This window comes from Xenopus laevis, chromosome 2L (assembly GCF_017654675.1).
Source record: "Xenopus laevis strain J_2021 chromosome 2L, Xenopus_laevis_v10.1, whole genome shotgun sequence".
In the NCBI taxonomy this organism is placed as follows: domain Eukaryota; kingdom Metazoa; phylum Chordata; class Amphibia; order Anura; family Pipidae; genus Xenopus; species Xenopus laevis.
In genome coordinates, this window is record NC_054373.1 from 50452065 (window position 1) to 50476423 (window position 24359).

Here is a 24359-nt window from a genome sequence, read left to right on the forward strand (position 1 = left end):
ATGCCTGATCAGTGTAAAAATAAAAACTGGGTAAATAGATAGGCTGTGCAAAATAAAAAAATGTTTCTAATATAATTAGTTAGCCAAAAATGTAATGTATAAAGACTGGAGTGACCGGATGTCTAACATAATACTTCCTGCTTTGCAGCTCTCTAACACTGAATTAGTCAACGACTTTAAGAGGGGCCCCATGGGACATATTTATTCATTGAATTTGCAATTGATCCTCAGCATTCAGCTCAGATTCAAAAGCAACAGTTATGACCCATGTGGCCATAGTCAAGTCTAGGGTTGTCAACTTTCTAAGTGGTAGAGACCAGGCAGGGGGTGAGACGTGACATCAGGGGGCGGGGGTATGACACATCAATCGGCAATTGCCCGATCACCGTGTCAATCAAGGGAATCCTGCCCAATTTTCCTTATTTGGAAAACCAGGCAGGAAGTCTTACCAGGTGGCAACCCTACTCAAGTCACTGATGACTTAGTTACTGCCTGGTAACCAATCAGTGAAAACCAAGACTGCTGCAAAGCAGGAAGTAGTGTTCTGATCTGTTATGTTAGACATCCAGTCACTTCAGATTTTATAGATTACATTTTTGGCTAACTAACTATATTAGAAACAATGATTATTTTGCACAGTCTATCTATTTATCCACTTTTTATTTTTATACTGAACAATTCCTTTAAAGCCTATGAGGAATTTCATAATTGCAGCTTGTCCGTGGCCACTAGAGGCAGCCAAGCTAAATAAATGCCTAAAGAAGACTAAGGGAAAAGGGGAGGATTACTGTAAAGCACACAGCAGCTTCCACTGCTATGAAATAGTAAGCAGAGAGCAGCTGCAGGAAAAGAATATACTCTGTGACAAGGCAGGAGACAGTGGAATATCAAACGATACCTGGAGAAGAGTGTGGACATGGCTCAAGCTCCACAGACAGGTAAGGGCACAGCAATCACTCTGACATGCTGAGTTTGTTTGGGTTTTGGGTGGCATGGATAGTATTACACTCAGATGGCATCATGTGTAACAGCACTTGCTAACTAGGATACCAGTGGCACATTCTGCAATTTAACCTGGGAGTGGAAAATATGCTTTTTAGTGATCATAAAGCAGCCTCTGCACCCCCTGTAACCTCCACAGCCCCAGGCAGCAATAGGACAAATGTAGCCACAAGCAAAGTCTGCGGCTGATGAAATGAATACAACTTACTGGAGGAATGCAGAGCCGAGCCTGTTGCTGCTGATTGAATGAGTCTCCCCTGGGTTGACTTTAATGTATGTTCAAGCAGTTCTGCTATTCAGCCAATAGAGTTTAGGCTCACAGAGAAAAAAACAATTACAAAAACAATTACAAAAAATAAAAAATCGCTTTTGTTGCAAAATAAAAAGTAAATAGAATATAAATTAGATGCAATTTTAATGTTATCGAACTGCCTAATAATCAAGGTATTATCAGCCACATGTTACGAGTGCTGGATGGAGAAGGTGAATTGATTGCACCCAATAGCTCACTATGTAATGTTTGCAAACAGTTTATGTCATGGGTTTGTGAGCATCAATGCTGTTCCAGCTAATGAGCCTCACTGTGTTTTGTTGTACTGGTGCAGTATGTCTGGCTGGGATAAGTTTTATGTGTGTATACTGCCTTTATCAAGCAATCGTTTTTATTCTCTGATCATTGTATGGTAAGCTGTGCTGTTGCTGCCGATTGCATGATTCTTTATCTCACCAGTAACTGTTAGTCTTATGATCTTACCTGCTGTTGCACTATATCTCTCAGCATGACTGGGAAAGCAAAAATATGAAAGTTGTAGACAGCTTCTAATTTTCATCAAGGTACAACCAGTTATACAGCATGCTTTCAGTGGTTTTAAGTGGTTGGTCCACTATAAAGCCTGGACTCCACAATCCAGTTATCAGGGCAGATCATTTTTTATGATGCTACTGAAGTCTGGAATCTGAAGCTGTTAGTGGGATTTTGCCAAGATGGCAAGAGAATCGATTAGAGGTGACTTTTAGAAAGAGAACACAGCAGCAGCAGCAGCGACAGAATAGGAGATCGAGGTGCATACTGAGATTGTTTCCAATTAACATACAGTAGCTGCTTCTGAACAGAGATCTGATTATTGTTATTGCATACAAGATACAGCAGCTGCGGAACCTCCTGCAAAGGAGATCCACTCAGCTTATTGAGATTGCAAATGAGGCAATATACAGCAGCTGCTGCAGAACCTCCTGAAAAGGAGATCCACTCAGATTATTGAGATTGCATTCAGCCAACATACAGCAGCTGCTGCAGAACCTCCTGCAAAGGAGATCCATTCAACCTTTTGAGATTGCAGGAGAGCCAATATACAGCAGCTGCTGTGGAACCTCCTGCAAAGGAGATCCACTCAATATACTGAGATTGCAACAGAGCCAATATGCAGCTGTGGCTGCACAACCTCCTTCAAAAGAGATCCACTCATTATTGAGATTGCAACTGAGCCCCTGTACGGCAGCTGCTGCAGAATATCCTGCAAATGAGATCCAATCACCTTTTTGCGATTGCAACAGAGCCAATATACAGAAGCTGCGGCAGAACCTCCTACAAAGGTTATCCTGAGATTGCAACTGAGCCCCTATATAGTAGCTGCTGCAGAACCTCCTGCAAAAGAAAGCCATTCAGGTTACTAAGATTGCATCCGGCCAACATACAGCAGCTGCTGCAGAACCTCTTTCAAAGGCAAATCACTCTGCTTATTCAGATTGCATTCAGCCAACCTTTTTTTGTTCTTTAGAAAATAGTGTATGAATATAGCTGCAAATAATAATATTTAATAGACAGAAATATATACAGGAACTAGTGCTATTAACAACGATGAACTGAATGCCACTTTTGACTAAAGTAAAAAGCAGCTTTTTGATAAAAGAGAGAGCCCCAATATCAGTATAACCCTTACTGATAAACTGATCTTATTAGCTTGTTCTTATACCTCCTGTAATAGTTTTATGTATCTGACAGAAGTTGGAGGCACAGAGGCATCACTGAGTTTCATTATGTTCTGTGGCACAATACATATTATATTCACTGGTTTAGATTTTCATAATATAATGGTTGAGATAAAGATACAAACTAAGTGGAGGAGATGCTCATGCTGCCAAATGCATTCAGCCCGAATGCTGTTAAAATTATTAGAATTTTCTTCATTGTCATTTTCACCCAGCAGATGGTACTGTATAACTATTGCAATTGTCACTCAATAGGCCAGTTTTGGTCGGACCTATAGTACAAAGCACAATTATTCTGAACATGTCGTACTACACCTGATTGGGCTACAGATATTTCAGCTCTGCACAATGCATTTCTAATAATGCCCTATTTTACTGGACTATGTTGGAAATATGGAATGATATTTGAGTTAGGAAATCAGGAGTTTTGAGGTTCCTCTCATCTGAATGTATTGAGCAATCAATGTAAAATAAGTCCATCCTTTCTGAAAGCAACACACTGCCAGTTGGTCTAAAGTTTCTGATGTCCCCAGCTGTGGTGTCCCCTAGGGATGTAACAGTTGTGCTGACAACAGCTCCTTTCTGCCAGCCCAGGAAAGGTTTCCTAAATATTGGGTCCTTGCTAATATCTAACATAGACCCCATAAACCTACTCACCTTAGGAAAAAACATTTCTCTTTGAAATCAGATCTCTTTGATTGACATAATTCTTTTCTGTAACAGGCATTACAAGTTACTTGTAGGGCAGTGATTGATGGCCTTGGGGCAAGTTACCCAGTGTCAGGCCCCTAAATTGAAGGAGCACACTCCCTGTACTCTGAGTTGCCATCATTCCAGGGCTTCCTTCATATTTCATGAGTGTGGTGCCCAGGGCAGATCCCCATATTTACCACCTCCTAGGACTCTGCTTACTGTCCTTTAAATGTTATTTCAATAAGACAGTATATTTCCCATCTGCCTCAATATTTGTGGGATGGCCAAAAAAACACAGACACATATAGGAGAAAACTTTTCAGTTGGATCTGTTGTTATTGTAGCCATGGCTGGTTGAAAGTAGGGGTCACCTGGATAGACATGGTCTAATTGTGGAACATAGACGTTTGGGAAATCAGAGACATGAACCGACCAGAAGTTACTGTATGCCTAGCCACTCCCCAGCCATACCTCTTCCATATTTCTGTTCACATTTGGGCAACATATTATAGTATAAATGGTAATTTAAATTGCATTTAGAAGGATCCGATCAGTAGAAAAAAAGGACACATTAGCCTATATTAGATGCATGTTCTATGGATTCTATTGGCTGCAATCTACCTTTTGGAGAATCGTGCCATAAAAAGAATGAACGTACTGCAGTGTGCAAATGGTAATTTTCAGAATCACAATGTTTTATTTTACTAACAATGCATTTTCCCCCAGAATACCTGTCTAGTTGGGGTACCATGGGAACTTGTGCCCACTATTGTTGTGCAAATTGGATGCAAGTTAATGTTAACATTTTCAGAGTTGCCTTGCGTGATTCCAGTGTGTGGCGTTAAAATAACATTAGCATGTGATTTTAGTTTTTTTTGGTACAAGTCTGCTGCACCTATTGATGTAACCTGATGTGGGAATGCTGGAATTTCCGCCACATTTAGGGTGGCATCATATCCATTGTGTTAGTAGGTGTACTTTTCAGCAGATGGTACAAGACAGATGCAATGGCACATAGCACAACTATAAAACATGCCAGCGGGATATTTAGATACAAGTACCTTTGATGAATGGCATCAGTAAGTGCAATATTTGTGTCCATTTAAGTGCAACGCACTTGCAGCTGCATCCATAATATATCCATAAAACCATATTCAAATGAATCACTTTTAGAATCTGGAGTTAAATCATTCATTGTTCGTGTCTTTTGAGAATACACATCACGGAACACCAATGTAGTTTTTATATTTTAAACTAGATTGTAGGTTATTTACTGCAATGAATTGTGTGACACTGGAAACTACTGAGCGCAGTTTGTAAGGATGCATTTTACAATTATCAATGCCTCTTATGTATTATATTTGTCATAATTTGTGTTGTGTACCGTCTTTTAGATTAACATTTTATTTAGAAAAAAAATCACCCACCTGTCAACAAAATGTGGACAAAATTCCCATTTTTACATTTACAATTATTTCAGCAGGAATGTTCTGTTTTTTTTTTATAAACAGACCCATAATTAGTCCATTCCTACGTTGACAGAAACCACTGAAACATGTTGGAGTAGGAAACATTTCTTTAGCAGTTTATACACAGGGTCCTTAATGTTCAACCAGACACTTTCCTGCAAGAACAACTTGAATTTATGCTGCAGAACATGGCTCATTTTCCAGCCTTCCTTCTGTAAGTAAATGCACAGGCGTTTTTGAAGGGAAGACATATGAATTGCCATGTAGGAACCTGGTATTTAGTAATTTGCTACTTGCACCTGCAATGAGGGGTTCTACTGGTTTTAATTATGAAGAAATTACCTTTTTTCAGCAGGATAAAAAAATCACTGTGATAACAATTGTAAGCAAAGCTGATCAATAGTAAAACATTTTGCAATTATATACACATTGAAGACAAGGGGATAATGGTCCAATCAATCAGCACCGGAGCATTGCTAGGTCTACAGCAATTTAGGCATGATTAGAGACAGCAGGCAAACACTACTACGTATATCCACATTCAAATCCCATAAACTGCACGTAACATAGGCCTGTTAAATACTGATTTACTCCCTGCTGTTTATGACAAAAGCAGAATCTAAAACTTGCTGATTTAGATTTTTAGGAAGCTGCAAGATGCTTCAGTATAACAGATCATTCGCTTTGCATAAATGCAGAGAACCTGGGCTGGTACTAGTAGAAACTGCTTGTGACAGCTGTAGAATTACAGTTATTTCTTGGGAGTCTTCTTGGGTACAATTCACTCTGTACCGTTCCTACTGCCAGGAATTAGAGGGACAACATATCAACTCTATATATCAGTCATGAAGCTCTGTTATTAAGGTGCAACTTGTATGTGGTAACAGCCGTATGTTATTGATGAGTCTAATTATAAGTAAGTTCTAAGTCCGGCATAGGACACGTGTTGTTCCAGCATTTAATGAACTACAGTATATTATACACCAGTAAATTATTGGGATATTATGAGAAGGGAAGTTGTGCAATGGGAAGCACACGGATCAGCAATAATTGTTCAATAAGTACGTGTGGTTGGTTGTAGCAGTTATGACCGACCGCACATATTATTTGTTTCAAAAACCTATTGAGACAGGTCAATTCCTATGACATCAAGACAGTCGCAGCACATCTAATAATTAATTATTGCACATGCTGAAAGCACGAGAAAAACAGGTTATCAGAACCTTTGCCATTTGCAACCATACCCCAATACAGTATCTCAATTCTGCTTTACCCCTGCACTGCTATCCTACAGAATTTATCCCTGGAGTGTGACATGTTTTGACCCCAGTGAAAATCATTTGCAAATTAATCTCGTAGGAAACTATTAAAAAGGGAAATTATAAATTACTCCGGGGAATAAAAAACTGAATAAAACATTGTGATATGTATTTGTAGTCTGTGTCCCTCTTATGTCCCTATATCTCTCTATATCTCTCCTTGGAAAAGGCAGTTGCTCCCATGTATTGTTATCTACATGCTGCTCTGGAGAAACACCCCTACCTTGATTTAATAACCTTTAAGATTTTTTTTTATTGGCTTTTATTGGGGATCAAATTGTTGGGCGACCTTCATGTAGACCATTCCATTCCTATGTACATGCAGCTAAGGACAACATTTGGGGCATTCTTTAGATACCTACAACTGAGCTGTGTCTTTAAGGCTTAATTTCTCTCCCTCACAGTAGACTATGTCGCCCCATTGGTGGTACTTTGTTCTCCAAGATCCCTTAAACAGAAAACTGACATTTTGACTCAATAGGACCTTAATTAATACAAGCCCCTTTCCTTTTGATAGAGCACATACTAGGTGGCTGCAACTACTTTCAACCCTTTAATATGAGCAATGGGAGGATGCAACTAATTCTTTGTGCAGGAACTTAATATCTGTATGATCCAATTTAATTTTCTCCACCAGATTTACATTACCCCTGTAAAACTCAAGAGAATGGGGGTCGGCCTGAGGCTAACTGCCCTAGAAGTCGGGGTCTGGAAGCCTGCTTTTTCCACTTAACATGGGAATGCCCACCACCACACATCTATAATGAAGTAGTTTGATTCAGGGAGGATAACTTGGCCTTTCCCAATCTCTGTACTCTGTATGACAGAAATATGCTGACTAGATCTGGTCCAGTTGAATAAAACTAGATTTCTCTCTAGGAATCCACTATTGTATGCTAAAAAAAAATGTTTCACATTAGTTTAACGTAGTAAATAAATCCCTTCCTTCTATCAGGCTAATTTTTGAAGCTTCGGGTTTCCTGGCTACATCTGAGAAGATATGGTCCCCTTGGTTGAATATGCACCCAACTTTGGAAAACAGGACATTTCATTAAAACATTAAAAACATGAATCAAAGACATAACAACTACAGCTTTGTCTCAGATTTACATTCATTCTACACAAGTTTTATTATCGAGGATGCAGTTCAACAACTCTTGTTAATGCTTTTTTGAGCCTATAGTCAAAACATTACCAAATATTTATCCTCACGTATCAGTTTATGTTTACAAGCATATTGTGCCACCTGTCACACATTAACCTTCTTAATGGGAATAGAGTTAAACATTGAACAGTGACTATTCACATATTGTATATACCTGTATATACCACACATAGAATCTACACACTTGTTTCAGGCATGGTTGGACCTCATTGTTACAAGTCACTGCAGCAATTCAGTTTGGGTGTGATCCTCGGTTTCCTGTCGCGCTTCTCACATAAACATCTGTTAAACTGGTTACTCGAGGAATGCCAGTTATGTGGGGTTATTAGTGACATTTAAGGGGAAATGATGTAGTTTTAATGCCCTTAATGTATTCTGCCAGAATTAAACATTATAGTAATGCTTCATTTCATTCTGTATGTGCATATTTGCATTTGGATATACACTGCATTTGTGCTTGGAAGTCTTTCAGTCTTTAAAGAACAACTGTAACAATTCCATTGCTACACTGAAAATGCATTTATACAGGTGTTCTGTACTATACAAAAAGCAAAGTATGGCCACTTTATTATGAGCTGTCATGCTATACCCCCCACCCCCCCAGTTGAAGAATTATTCACAGGGAGAAAAATCCTCGATCATTCTGTTAAATTTTTATATTATAGAGAATTTTCTTTCAAAACAGAGCAAACAGTATGGGATGGCATATACATATAGAATATCTTGTCCATCACCATTACAGTCAACTAAAGCTTTGGGGCCATAGGTTGGGATAAAAGGTAGAATTTCATTGGAGCTTTCCCCATCGGCTTTCCCCCAACTGAAAAACAAGAGGGTGTGCAGCATTATTGGAAAGCAATGCAGTTTAAAGAAAATGGGTTGATTTATGAAAGAAGAAACAAAAGGCTAATGTATTATCAACCTATGGGAAATTTTAATGATCAGTAATGCTAGTTACTGCTTGATAACTTTATTGGGGGCTTTGGACTTAACAGTTTATTTTCTATGCTAGATTGATTCAAATTCAGCGGGCATTGGGGAGTCCAAATTTGGATGGCTATTAGCTGCTAAATCTCACTGCGCAATAATACCAAATAGGAAATTAAAGTGTTCAATTACTCAAAGCAGCTAAACTTGAAGGTTCTAAATTGAAAAGAAAGTTTTGAAAGGTCTAAAAACAGAACCAACTGTTGGCTATCCTGGACTCCCCAGTTCCATCTTTGATAAACCAGTATATTCTATTATGATGTTGTGGCACCTGTGTGTGCAATGATGGGTGTGGCATAAATAGCCATTCTAATAATTAGAAGGGTGTCCATATACTTTACCATATAGTTTATGTTGGTGCATTACCCTCTGCTGTGCTGAATTGTACTAGTGATGGGTATTGAAAGCATTCCCTCAATGGAACACCCTACATATCTAGCCAGCACCTATTTAAAGATGTAAGTTAGACCTGCTCCCCAGCTCCCAAAGGAAGGGAGTAGGCACAGGGCTCTAAAAACAAATTACTAGTGTGTGATCCTGATAGATAGGGGTGGCTCGCAGAAACAGATATTAACAAAAAACTGCATATACTGTAGTTTCTCCAGGCACAAAATGTCTGTGTCTGTAATGTCTGTAGTCACTGTAGTCACTGTAGTCAGATAGCATGAACTTGTATTGGGGCTTATATTGGGGCTTATTAATTAAAAAAAAAAGGTTGTCTGAAGATCCAAAAACAAACACACAAGCACAATGTGCTCTAAAATCATTGCATTTGCAACCAAACACATGCAGTTATGAAACACAAAGGTATGCTACAAAACAAGTTTTATTAGGCAAAAGGGTGTGGGGTTGTATGGTATCTTTGGCATGAAATCAGAGCACTCAGGTCTGGGAATGTTTAGCTATACAGATTTTTCATAGCACACTACTTGCCACTGTCATCCTCAAAAGACAAATAGTTAATGGAAGGATTGTGCTTTCTGTTACACAGAAGGTCACTGTTGCCTTGAGTGCAAACTATGCAAGGTATTTCATAATGTTATTTAAGTTAAGTCACTTTTGGATTTAATAGAATAGGGGAGTCTATAGGTAGAGGCGGTTATTTCAAGTTGCATTTAATGCCATGTGTATTATCATAATACAATTCTAAAAGGCAAATAAACAAAAAACGCATTTTAGTGAATTCAGTTAATCAAAGGAGGTTAAAATGGTGCTGACTTCCAATGGAAATTAATGGGAATGCATCCCTATTATGGCCACAATCCTCTTTTTGTAGATAAGTGCTAAACAATCCCTGCATATAATTTCATGGGGCCAAAAATCAGTTTGAATATGCTACAGAATTCAGTAGATGAGTCTGAAGTGAAGACACCAAAACACATCTCTGTATGGGAGGTTGGCACAAAAGAAACCATTACTTAACAAGAACATTATGAAATTGTGGTGGTTTTAATTGCGAGATCAGGTGAAACCGAGTTTTTGGCCAAAGTTCAAAGCAAAATGTGTTGTGTAAAGCCAAACATGGACACACCTTAAAAACACCATACCTTAAGTATCTTATCAAAACATGAATGTAAAATATAGTGATATATTACTATGTGGCCAGTGGCATTATTAGATGTTACTGGGCCCTACAGCTAATTCAGCTAATAAGACAGTTTCGATGCCAGCGTCCAAGTTTTTTTGATGCCGGCAACGGTTCCGACACCATCACCAGTTTAGACGCTGGTGCCCATTTTGGCGCCCATTTTGATGCCGGCGAATTGTCAAAATCGCAGTTTCTCAGTTTTTTCTCGATTTTTTAGCCAGTTTGCAAATTTAGCTGGAAATTCGCAAAATTCATGGCAAAACGGGACAAATTCGCCCATCACTAATTATGGCCTCAGTTGGCTGTCTACACTTCTGACCTCCCCTGGGACCTTAGGGTCCACTTTCTTTTACTTTGTTAGTAAAGTGAAACTTTGCTTAAAGTTTAGCAGGCTGATGATTCCATGTAACACCTGAGTGGCTCGGCAACAAAAAAACTGAATAATTTACAAAGCCCTGGTCTCAACCCCAGTGAGAATGTGGAACGAAGATCACCAGCCTAACCTGAACAACATTGAGAAAATCTTCCTGGAAGGCTGGGTCTATATATAACTATACCAAACAAGCAAATACTTGCTTACCCTCCTATACTTAGTTGCTCTGAACTAAATTCATAGAGAAAAAACATTCAGTGCAGGATTTGTTATTCAGTAATATGAATATAACAAAATGCCAGGGAGTTGAATACTTTTGAAAGCATAACGGGTAAAGAAAGCAGCAAATGTTCCTGCCCACCTATAATTGCAATAAAAACTTGCATAAAAAGTTTAGTTTTATGTGAATATGGCACAAGTACTAAAGGTCTCAGTTTGGAGTAAGTTACACCTGACAGCACTAGGTCAGTAATGCGCAGGTCAAAGATTTTTCAACACATACCAACATGCTGTGCTGATTTATATACCCACTCCCAATCTGCCCCATCTCTGACATCAACAAAGGGGGCGATGAGAGGGCAAGTGTATAAGTCACAGAAACAATGTCAACAATGAGACTGGAACAGGACAGAGAGCCTGGGAAGGGGCTGGGCTGGTGGACTCCTATCTGCGATTTGCCTCTGGGGGCAACAGGTTAACCCCCAGTTTCAGGCCAATTCAAACATCAATACACTAGGGGGCAGATTTATCAAAAATATGAGATTCAAGCTCACCAGGAAAAAATTCACTCACCTTCTATTCATATGTACACCCATTGATAGATATGATTCTAAAAATCCCAGATGAATGAATGAAAAGTGGGTGAGTTTTCCTGTGGTTTTCTAATCTCACATTTTGATAAATCTGCCCCTAGATGTTGTACAGGGTGGGCGGGTGATGCATAGTGGGTAGAGAGTGGTTTTAATATTAGGAAACAGAACAAATCATTGAACACTGTCTGGGTATAAAACTGCCCCTTGTAAAATATGCAGTAGTAGGCATAAACCTCACTAAAATTCTGTTTCTTGTAAATCCTGCTTACAACTCTTTAATTTTCAATACACTTCTATTAGTAGGACAGCGAAGCAAATGGATAACTCCCTAGAGAAAAAATACACCTGCAAGAAAGACCAGCATAAAAGGAATCAATAAAAAAAAATGAGAATTAGCCAAGGAATGATATTATACAGTGCAAAAATCTAGTAGAATTGTATAGACAAAGGACCCCCATTGTTTTATGCCTTTAATCTCATGAAACAACTGAAAGAAAGCCATCAGCTTTAAATGAGAATAAATGAATTGCTCCCACAAGTACTAGTTATTACATAGAGGGAGAACTGACGGCTGATGCTAGGATGAACTGTCTTGATAAGTCTGCCAGAAACTGAAATATGGACAAAGCAATTGAATACCAATGAGGGCCTTGACCCATGCCAACAGGAGGTTAACATCAAGCAAATTCATTTTTGTGACAGCTGTTTTCTCTGAATAATGCAGACATTTATGACTTATATTAAATATTTGTATCAGAGATTTAGATATTTGAGATTTGCTGTATTCATAGAAAATAAGCATATCATGTGGTTTCAGGAGATACCAGTACAGGTATGGGACCTGTTATCCAGAATGCTTAGGACCTGGTGTTTTCCTCATAAGGGATCTTTTCGAATTTTGGATCTCCATTCCTTAAGTCTACAAGAAAATATTTTAAACATTAAATAAACCCTATAGGATTGTTTTGCCGCCATTTCGATTTATTATATCTCAGTTAGGATCAAGAACAAGATACTGCTTTATTATTAAAGGGAAATATTTTTTGAATTATTTGATTTCAATAGTCTATTGGAGATGGCCTTCCCTTCATTTTAAACTTTCTGGATAATGGGTTTCCAGATAATGGATCCTATACCTGTATAGGGTGACTTACTTTTAGTTGCTCTTAATCCTTTGAGTGCTTGCTGTGTTTCCCAAATGGGAAAAAAAGCTGCAAATGTAGAATCCATGCTTGTACTTTGGTGCCAACTCCATTGGATATATAATCTATGGGAGGTGGTTTGGGGGTTAAACCTTGGCTGTAATTCAGTATTGTTTATATTTCTGCCTGCAGTGTATTATACAGAACCTGCTGGTAATTAGGCAGTGATTAATTACCCCGGGAGAATTTTACATAGTAACATTGGACTTTGGGACTACTTGTATGTTCCCCAACTTTGTGCTGAAATCTTGCCCTTTTCCGAGGGCAATACATTCCATGTAGATTCTAAGCTAATTCTATGTGTAGAGATCGCTTATAATTTGTACCTATTTGGCCCCTATAAGGGTAAGGGCACACGCTAAGATTCAGGGAGATTTTGTCCCTCGCCCATAAATCGCCTCTTCTTCGCCTAATCTCCCCGAAAAGCAATTCCTAGAATCGAAATCACCGACGGGATCGCACTCGAATGACCTCATTTTCTGAAGTCACCCGAAATGAGGAAATTTCAGATGACTTCAGAAAACAAAGCGCTCCGAGTGCTATTTAGTTGGCTATTTAGATTCTAGCCGGTGGGTAGGGAAATCATGTGACTTTTCGTCACAAAAGAAGATTTTTTTCCACTTTTTCCTTCCCTGCATATGCAAATTAGGATTCAGATTTGGTTCGGTATTCGGTGCATCCCTAATGGGTACATAACCTGTTCTTTGGCTTCTCTGCAATACTAACTCAAATGTATAAATTTGCATAATGAAATCATATACTGTATAATCCTAAACAAAATAAATGAACTGCACATTTCCAATAAAAAGGGTATAAATTAGATATAGTGTACTGCACCCCGGTTTGTGTTCACACGTTGTAAAACACTGCATATACTCTACTTGCATCAGTATTGGTGATATTTATTTGCCTGACTGTTCAATAAACTGTTAATGTTAATCTAAGAGTATCTGTATCTGCTTTCCTTCACTCTGCCTATTAATTGGGAAGTTGCCTCTAAGTGCACCCCCTCTAAACTAGTACTTCTGTTGATTAAGTATGCAAAGCTATGACTTATATGTATATAAAAATACATGAATCTATAAGCTTGTATTAAGAAAGTTCATTTAGAATGTATCGCTTGGTTTCCAAATAGATCTTATGGACAAATTTGGAGATAGTGAAAATTTGTTCAACAATTCCAGTCATGAATTACTGCAGTTTGAAACCAGTTATGAATTTATTGATTTCTAACAAACTGGTTCATACCCACATAGGAACCTGCCAGGAGGCAACTTCTCAGTAGGGATATAATGAGATGTTCCTGAATACCTGTTCTGGGAGTTGTAAGCAATTCTAATGTAGAAGTATCTGTACTGGTGAGAACTCTGTTTTGACTGCTTTTTATTTTTGTATAATTATAAATAATAGCCACATATATATGATTATAATCATTCTACAATCTTCCTTGCTAGCCCTAAACCTACTACAGGTATGGGATGCGTTATCCAGAAACCCATTAACCACAAAGCTCAGAATTACAGAAAGGCCATCACCAAACAATCCAAATCATGTAAAAAATATTTCCTTTTTCTCTGTAATAATAAAACAGTAGCTTGTACTTGATCCCAACTAAGATAGAACTAATCCTTAGTGGAAGCAAAACCAGCCTGTTGGGTTTATTTAATATCTTATCTTAGCGAAGGTAGAATTCCTTTAAGATGAGCTCCTGCAGAGAGTCCGAGTTGCCATAACGGATTATACTCAGGCTGCCGAAAGTCCTGTTTGGCAGTTAAGGGCAGAGACACGCTCAGATTCAGGGAGATTAGTTGGCCAGCGACAAATCTCCTCTTCCTTGGGCGACAAATCTCCCTGAACTGCCTTCCCATCGCCAACAGGATGGCACTTGGAGCGCTTCGTTTTCTGATGTCATCCGAAGTTGCCTCACAAGAAAACGTCGGAAAACAAAGTGCTCCGAGTGCTATACCGCCGCCGATTTACATTGGAGTCGGTGGGAAGGCAGGGGAAGGCAGTTCGGGGAGATTAGTCGCCCGAAGAAGAGGCGATTAATCGTCGGGCAACTAAATCTCCCTGAATCTGAGCGTGTGTCTCTACCCTAACAGTGTAACATAGGTAAGATTGTGAATGCTTGAAGATGAATTTGTTTTATTTCCTCTGTACCTTTCACATGACCTGCAACTTCTGACCCTGCACATTATAAGCAACAGATGCACCAGCCTTGCCTCTGCACACTTTTCACTCTGTGGTCTAAAGTATTTAATCATGGCCACTTAACAGCTATTAAAGATGAAAACCATTTGTGGCTACCCAGTGCACTGCTAATTCACAAAGATAATTATGCTGTGCATTGATCAGCTTACCCATTGAATGTTTCTGGTTTCCTTTGAAAGGCATGCTTTGTCTTCTGAGTAAAAACAGGCAAATTGAAATGTCAGTTACTACCTGATATGAAATGATTTCTGAAATCAGTAAAAAAAAGACATGTTTACCACATGGAGAGATGTCAGCACTGTCCCTGCTTGAAAGACAGAGGTTAATGTGAAAAATGGTGTTAAGAAATGAACATAGGAAACCGTTTTCTGGTCCTACTTGGATCAGGGGATTTGATTTTTATCAATTCTGCACAATTAAATGTCAATACAAATAGTTCAATAGATAATGAAAATAATCATTTGGTTAGAGATTTATATATCCTACATTCAGCAGGGTGAATGCAGGGTTAAATTCATAGTCACAGCCATATAGTTTATGCCGGTTGTCCCCAACTTTTTTTATAAACCTAAACAAAATTGAAATGTATAAAAAAAGTTGGAGAGCAACATAAGCATACAGAAAGTTCCTGTGGGTGTCAATAAAATGGAATGTGTTGGCTATTGTGAGTTCCTATGTGGACTGTCAGCCTACAAAGAATGCTGTTTGGCAGTACACATGTAAGCAATTGAAACTTGCCTCCAATCCAGGAATTCAAAAATAAGCACCTGCTTATGGAAGCAACATCCAATGGGTTGGTGAGTAATATGTTGCTCAGTGAGCCACTGGTTGCGGACCACTGCTCTTTACTCCCAGCTAGAGTTTATGGCTTGATACTCACTCTGAATTTCTTGTGCATACAGTATATATGAGATTCCCAAACCTATGAAGTGAAGACAGAAGACACTTCACCTAGCTGAGGGCGCTTAAACTCAAAGATATATATGCAATTATCTGACTTTTCTAATAGACACATCAGAGCCACAGTTTATGTTGTTTTTGGATGCAGAGAATCTGTCATCTAGTGTGAACTACTTTGATCAGTGTGGCTGCATTTTCACATTTGCACCAGGACTAATAACCACATTTAATCCACTACTTTCAAACAGTTGGCAAATAATGTTACTTGATGAATGGCTGCCATGCAGCAGCCTCCTTAAAGCTTATTGCGGATGGTAGGGCTTTGAAAGTGCACTGGTTTGTGATTCCAATGGGGACAAGCTGTGCCCAGTTATGCCACTGACACCTGGTGAAAATACTGAAGGGAACATTTACTTAGCTCGAGTGAAGGATTAGAATGAAAAATACTTTAAATTTCGAAATATTTTTTTTGGCTACTTCGACCATCGAATTGGCTACTTCAACCTTCGACTACGACTATGACTTTGAATCGAACAATTCAAACTAAAAATCGTTCGACTATTCCACCATTCGATAGTCGAAGTACTGTCTCTTTAAAAAAAACTTTGACCACCTACTTCGCCACCTAAAACCTACCGAGCACCAATGTTAGCCTATGGGGAAGGTCCCCATAGGCTTTCCTAGCAATTTCTGATTGAAGGAAAATCGTTCGATCGATTAAAATCCTTCGAATCGTTTGATTTTTCCTCCGATCGTTCGATCGAAGTATTTGCGGTAAATCCTTCGACTTTGATATTCGAAGTCGAAGGATTTAACTTCAATGGTCGAATATCGAGGGTTAATTAACCCTCGATATTTGACCCATAGTAAATGTGCCCCTTAAACTTTTATAGCACTTTAAAGGGATACTGTCATGGGAAATTTTTTTTTTTCAAAATGAATCAGTTAATAGAGCTGCTCCAGCAGAATTCTGCACTGAAATCCATTTCTCAAAAGAACAGATTTTTTTATATTCAATTTTGAAATCTGACATTGGGCTAGACATATTGTCAATTTTCCAGCTGCCCCAAGTCATGTGACTTTTGCTCTGGTAAACTTCAATCGCTCTTTACTGCTGTACTGCAAGTTGGAGTGATATCGGCCCCTCCCTTTCCCCCCCCCAGCAGCCAAACAAAAGAACAATGGGAAGGTAACCAGATAGCAGCTCCCTAACACAAGATAACAGCTGCCTGGTAGATCTAAGAACAACACTCAATAGTAAAAACCCATCTCCCACTGAGGCACATTCAGTTACATTGAGAAGGAAAAACAGCAGCCTGCCAGAAAGCATTTCTCTCCTAAAGTGCAGGCACAAGTCACATGACCAGGGGCAGCTGGGAAATTGACAAAATGTCTAGCCCCATGTCAGATTTCAAAATTGAATATAAAAAAATCTGTTTGTTCTTTTGAGAAATGGATTTCAGTGCAGAATTCTGCTGGAGTAGCACTATTAACTGGTGTGTTTTGAAAAAAACATGTTTTCCGATGACAGGATCCCTTTAAAGGGCAGATTTGTCAAAATGTGAGTTTAGAGTTTAATAAATAAAAACTCAGCCATGTTCTATTCATTCTTATGGGAACCAAACTTATCAAATGGTGAGTTCTAACTTTCACCCATTGATAAATACAATTCTAAAAGTCCCATAGGAATGAATAGAACACAGAGTTGCACTCTAAATACCATAAGGTGTTCAGAACTGCCTGGTTCAGTTCCTGTGTGGCTGGAGGCAGACCTACAAGTGTGAGTGTGTGACACTCACCTAGTAAGTGCTCCTTATTTGGGGAGCAATGAGCTGTGTATCTAATTACTGTGTTGCATGCTAGACTATTATACTGAGCTGAATTGGAAACTCAATTTTACCATCTTTGTCATCATCTGGCCATTCTTGTTCGCTACCAGAATGCAGGTCTCGTTGCAGTAACCTTCTCCACTACACAAGCTGCATCAGAATAGGCCCTACTGGCAAAGATAAAAATTGATGTATCCTTGCTCTTAGTTCCTTTAAAGCTGATGTTGTATACCTTTAGACCTGTCTTTGCCATAACATAAGATCACTTATTACAGAGTAAGCTCATTCAACCCATCTGGTACCATTCTTTATCACCTTTTAGTTCATTGTAAGCATGAGTAATAATATAATTGTCTCAAAAAGCATGTTTGCATTTACAGCTGGCATATAGCATGTTGCTTTCTAACATTTTCTGCCAGCTGTACAGCAAACAAGGTCAGCAATCAGATTCCTTTAATGTCTTTCCATCCAGAGTACAGAGTACATTTCTACAATTATTTTTAGCTGCTTCTGAATGATGATAATCATTTATTTATAAAGTGCACAGTTTTTCCATTGTCATATTATGTACAGCACACAAAGAATTATAAACCCCTGTAAAGCACATACGCCAGAGAGTAGAAGGAGGTGCAGCAGGGATATTGAATACAGCAAAATGAAGATCATTATATACAAATACACAACTAATGCCATGTGAGCTTTTAAACAGGTGACCAGTAAGGTAGGCAAGAAAATGAGCCCAATATCTTAATAAAGTCTGTAATTATTTACCAGTTAAACACCGTGCAAATTCAATCATCTACATCAGTTTTCTGTGTTGTCATACATTCTGTTAGAATTCGATTTTTAGATTTCTAGATCCATCTTGATAGTTATTAATTCTTCATCTTATAGCATCACACAAGCCATGCCATATATAAAGGACAGCCTCGCTTCCTTCTGTACAATACAGGTATGGGATCTGTTATGCAGAAATCCATTATCCAGAGAGCTCCGAGTTACAGAAAGGCCATCTCCCAAATTTTTAAAACTGATTTGCTTTTTCTCTGTTAAATAAAACAGTACCTTGTACTTGATCCAAATAAGATATAATCAATCCTTAATGGAAGCAAAACCAGGCTATTGGGTTTATTTAATGTTTACAAAATTTTCTAGTAGACTTAATGAAACTATGAAAGATTTGTTATCCGGAAAACCCCAGGTTTCGAGCATTCTGGATAACAGGTCCCATACCTGTACCTATCTTGGCAGGTTTATTTTGGCTACAGATGACTGAAGCTCTCATTATTGGTTTCACCAACACACTATTTTAAAATGTAGACTTTCAAGAGCCATATCTGCCCATTTTAAAGGATATCATTGAAATTAGGATACATTATTTTGGAAATCCAATCTCAGGCATAAAACTTTGGCTATGGTTCAAAAGCAGTTTAGAGGTTACATAGAGTGACGCGTTTCATCCCACACTGGGACGTGCTCACTGGAAGCTCACAGGAAACAAGATATTTTGTTACATTATATGACATAATAGATGGAGAACTCTGACAAATCTGCCTAATTGCTCTTCCTAAAAATAGATTTATCCCAGTAGTCCACTCCACATGCCTTATGAGAGGGCTTCCCAGATTTTTTAATTTAAAAAGAGAGGCGGAGGATAAATCATATACACAACCACAAAACAACACTTTAACTCAGCAATAAAAATATATATATCTATATTGATTGTAATACTTGCGTGGGACATTTTAGGGCTGAGACTCCAATTGTGGGGGGTAAAGGCAGTAATTATTGGAGGTCTAATTATAAATTCATACTGAATATTGTAAGGAGAGGAATTTGCATTCCATTAAATTCCTTCTTATTTAAACGTTGCCTTCAAGTGTAAATAAAGGTCTATTAATGCCTGTCATTAATGATAAAGGAGTAGATGAAAACATCATCTCATCCATCCCTGTGTAACAGTCCTACTTTAAAAGCCACCATTAGGATCTTTACATTGACACCCAGAGCTGTGTTACCCCCTAAGGGAAGAGCAGGCAATATAGAAGTGGCATGGCTTATAGCAGCAAAACAGCTGAGGAGTGACTATTCTATATATTGCTGATATTAAGTGCTGCTGTATGATACACTTTTAATACTAAATGAATCAGGAAACAGCTTTTGTACCGTTGTGACCTTAGAGTCACAGCTCTAGTGGAAATTCACAACTCTTTGTGTAAAGAATGTGTGCTGAAAAGACATTTAGTACAATTGTGCATTTCTTACTATGAATAAATACATGTGGTACATTACTAGCATTACTGAATAGCGTTGGGTGCCAAGTGTCATTAAAATATATGGGATCCGTTATCAAGAAAGCTCCGAATTAATCCAAATAAGTCATATTTCTAAAAATGATTCCCTTTTTCTTTGTAATAATAAAACAGTACCGTGTACTGGATCCAAACTAAGATATAATTGTAGCACATGGTGGACTTGAGAATGTGTAGAGAATGTGATTATACTGCGATTTGCTGCCAGTTCATCCTGGATACCCTTGGGCTGTGGGCAACTCCCTGCAGTGTGTGTGTTGGCCCCTTTGGGCACCTTACCCTTAGGTAAATCCTTTATGTCTCCTGGTGCACAGACCAACCAGGTTAGAAGTAGCAGCAGTCCAGAGGGTTGCTTCAAACAATAATTTATTTAATGAACAATGGCAGTAAATCTTGGTCACAGCATTCAGGCAGTATAGATCTTTAGGTACATTAAAGGTAAACTGTGGAAAACCATCACATGTTGAAATATTGCAAGTATATCCCTCTTAGGGGGTAGTGCAGCCTGTCTTGGTGATTTTCCCCAGCACTATGGCTTCTATGGGGTATCCTGCTCCTTGGCACTTTCCCTACTCCTCAGCTTACCCACTTGTGTCCCTGTCTGGCAGCTTGACCACCACAAGGGTGCTAACCCCAACTACTCTCCAAGTTGAAGCCAGAAAGCTGCTCACTAAATACACTGCCTCAAACTTTCGCTCCTAGAACAACTATTACACAAACTCCTATCAATAAATAGAACTGTCCCTAACCAGGGCCTGTCACCAGCTCAGACCCAATCCTGTACCCACCTTCACGCAAGGTGGGATCAAAGAAGAGAGCTCTGAGCATGTGTGCTCTCCCTTTTAAACTTTTAAACACTGCCACCTACTGGGCAAGCAATGAAACAGATCTGATTAGTAATAACATTCAGGAAATGGTCTTTCACCCAGGGCTCACTAAGGACCACTTTAGGTGTCTAACCCTTATGGTCTCTCCATAATTAATCTTTATTGGGTTTATTTACATAGTTTTCTAGTAGACTTAAGGTATAAAAATCCAACTTACAGAAGAACCGTTATCCCCAGGCCCCAAGCATTCTGGATAAAACAATACTGTGTACTGGATCCAAACTAGGATATAATTGTAGCATACCCGTGGATGGGCTTGAGAAGTGTGTACTTGATGAACGTGTGTCTTTTTTCACCCTAACTTACTATGTAATTATATAACAGACCCTATACATGTATAATACTACTGACCTGTGGCAAGACACAGAGATCATATATCTTCCATACATTTTGGATATGACATGAATGCTTGTTTTCATGTAATTAATCTGGCATCTAGGTTGGCAGTAGCTATGATCCACTATAAGCACCTGGCAGGAATGTCCATTTCTATTTTAAGTACAATGGGCAGCATGCTCTAGTTGTTCGTTTTTCTAAAATGCTCCCTTTTGCAAGATCATACATATGCCTAAATACAATGCCCAATTTCTAGCCAGCTTGACTTTTGCTGTTTTCTTGTAGCTAAGGGGCATAGTACAAGAATGGTCATGGTTATAGAGACTGCACATCCAGAATTACTTTCCCAGCAGATCATTTTTAGAAATAATCATGTAGATTTACAGCAGAATTGTATGCACATTATGAACATGCTTAACTGCACAAGTGCAGTTGGTAATGTGAACCAATCAGATATTAGTTTTGATGAGTCTACTATACATTAGAAAAGGAAAGCCTGACTGGTATTGGCCTATGGGAATGGCATAGCCCAAATGGTGTTTTCAAACCTGACAGAGTGCAGCCAGTCCCAAGTGTTCCATGCACAGGCCAATAATTTGACCATCTGCTGGTCTTTAACACCTTAACAGGGTTAATAATATAAAATAAAGGTGGTATATAACTTTAATATCGCTGTTCACCTTGTGACATACAAACAGTATTTTTTTCTCCTTAATTCATGCAAATTCAAAACAAAGTTCTTTGCTTGCTACATGCTAACTGAAACAGGTGTCAGGTAGTCTCTGGCTTAGAAAGCAGTAACCTTAGAATGGAAATCTATTCCTTGTCCTACGGACAGGGAAAAAAAAACCTAAATGGAGAAAAGTGTTGAGTGTTATAAAATATTCAGAGGACAAGGGCTAATGCTGCAAGGGGAAATTAATGCAAATTAAGAGGTGGAACAATTACGACCTAATACTCAAAGTGCAGGAGAAGGACTAAAAACATTAAGCAAGCTCTGTATCCAGCATCTCTTTGATGCCTTCCTTTGTGAAATATTTAAGAAGTTAATACATTTTTAAACATTGGCAGAGACAGTTTTTAGTGTTCCAACCAACTTTATGTGTCCTTGGGGTTAGAATCAGTCAGTAATTTACCTGTCACTCAGTGTCATGGGCTCCGGCATCTGTTCCAAAAACAGAGGGGTTTATACATTATAAAGTAACATTGTGGGACAGAACTGATGATGAGAACATTGGACCAAGAGAGGTTAAATGATTCATAAAATGTTGAAACCCTATTAACACGGTTTGCATATGTCTGTCTTTGAAATATAACATACTTTTTGGACTTGGTCACATTTATTTTTATGCAACAGTAATGGGCGAATCTGTGCAAAATTAGTCAATGGACGTCAAAATAATTTTGACGCGAGCATCAATTTTTATATGCAAGACTATTTGGTCCAAATGCATTAAAATCAATAGGCGTCCAAATAATTTTGACGTTCAACAATTTTTATGTGCGTGGCAATTTTTGTGGCTGGATTTTTTGCCAGCAAATTGTCGCTGCAGTTTTTAGTTAGTTCGCATACGGCAAAATTCGGAAATTCGCGAATTTATTTGCCCATCGTTATTATGCAATAGAAACATCCTTAGGGTGGAGTCATTAGGGGTAATTTATCGATGCCCAAGTGCTCATTCAAGAAGCATATCCATTATGCTTGCTCTGGATCAAAAATTCTATCATTCAACATCAATAATTATTTCAATATGTGACTCTATATTGATGTAAGTTGCAGTGCAATACTGACAGGCTCATTTCCTACTATCTTTTAGTAAGAAATTTTTTTGCGCTCATCTTCTTATACTATAACTGAGTGGGATGTTCTATGGGTAACCCTACCACACTCACAGTATAATATTAATAGCGGTACACACTGGCATTCCTATATGTGAATTATACAGTGAGAGCAGCATTTACTGACATCCTATTCAGATCTGAATTTTGACAAAATGGGTCACAGGGTAGAAATTGGAGGGGGGGGCAATATGCTTAGTGGAATATGCATTATGCAGCAGCAATATTTTGCCATGCCTACCTTCCACTTACACCTTCCAATTTACATTTCCTCCATCAAGGACAATCTGCAGGGCCAAACAATCCAATCAGTTAATATTCCCTGATCTAGGCAGACGGTGCCTACTAAGCTTTGAAAAAACTAATCAAGTTTTAGTTTTTTCAAAGTTTGAAAAAAAAAAAAATACAGCAAAAAGCTGCAAACTAATATATTTTCACGCATGCGTAGAGCATCAACATACTGATGACGTTGGCAAAGGAAACAGGGTGCCTGTGATGGAGCGGCAACAGACAAAATATACCATGACACCGTAAGAGAAAAATGCAGTATTTTTAAAAAAAAACTTAACGATCTGCTACAGCAAGGGGGACTTAATTAAATAGTATTGACTTAATTAAATAGTAGTGACTTAATCTAAAGGGTTTCCTTGTCCTTTAATTGAGATGGATCTGTGGATTTTTGTGGAAAACAAATTGTCAAATTCCAGGCAGTGTTATTCTGTGGCTACTAAAGAAAAAAAGTGCTGCCTTGCATAAAAAGGGCATTAACTCAAGGGATGAAATCATAATTATGCCTCTTTATAGGTCCCTGGTGAGGCCTCATCTGGACTATGTTGTGCAGTTTTGGACTCTAGTCCTTAAGAGGGATATACATGAGCTGGAGAGAGTGCAGAGACGTGCAACTAAACTGGTTACAGGAATGGAAGATTTCAATCATGAGGGTAGACAGTCAAGGTTGGGGTTGTTGTCTCTGGAAAAGAGATGCTGATGAGGGGACATGATTACTCTTTACAAGTACATTAGAGGACATTATAGACAGATAATGGGGGCCATTTGTTCCAATAAAAAGGATCAATGCACTAGAGGACCTTTAGACTAGATCAACAGAACTTTCATTTGAAGCAACACAGGTGGTTCTTCACAGTGAGGATGTGAAATGCCCTGTCGGATGATGTTGTGATGGTTGATTCTATTAATGTTTTTAAGAGGGGCTTGGCAAGCATAATACCATAGGCTATTGTGTTTCTAAAATCTACAATTAGTGTAAATATTGGATTATATAGTTTATATGAGTGTATGGAGGGGTGTGAGTGAATATGTAGGTATGTGTGCTGGGATTCATTTGGAGGGGTTGAATTTGAAGGACTTTGGTCTTTTTTCAACCCATCTTAACTATATAATTATGACACTATAGGGCAGATTCACTAAAGGGCAAAGTGGCCGACG

General features: G+C 38.5%; 1 protein-coding gene across 1 annotated transcript in view; it reads left to right on the plus strand.

The window, feature by feature from the left end:
* The first annotated feature begins 788 nt into the window (after positions 1 to 788).
* Positions 789 to 24359, plus strand: part of pitpnm3.L (PITPNM family member 3 L homeolog) — a 310738-nt gene continuing 287167 nt past the window's right edge. Inside the window, exon 1 of the mRNA XM_041581872.1 lies at positions 789 to 938. Coding sequence (XP_041437806.1) covers positions 917 to 938 — 22 coding nt within the window. The 5' untranslated portion in view covers positions 789 to 916. The remainder of the gene's footprint in view (positions 939 to 24359) is intronic.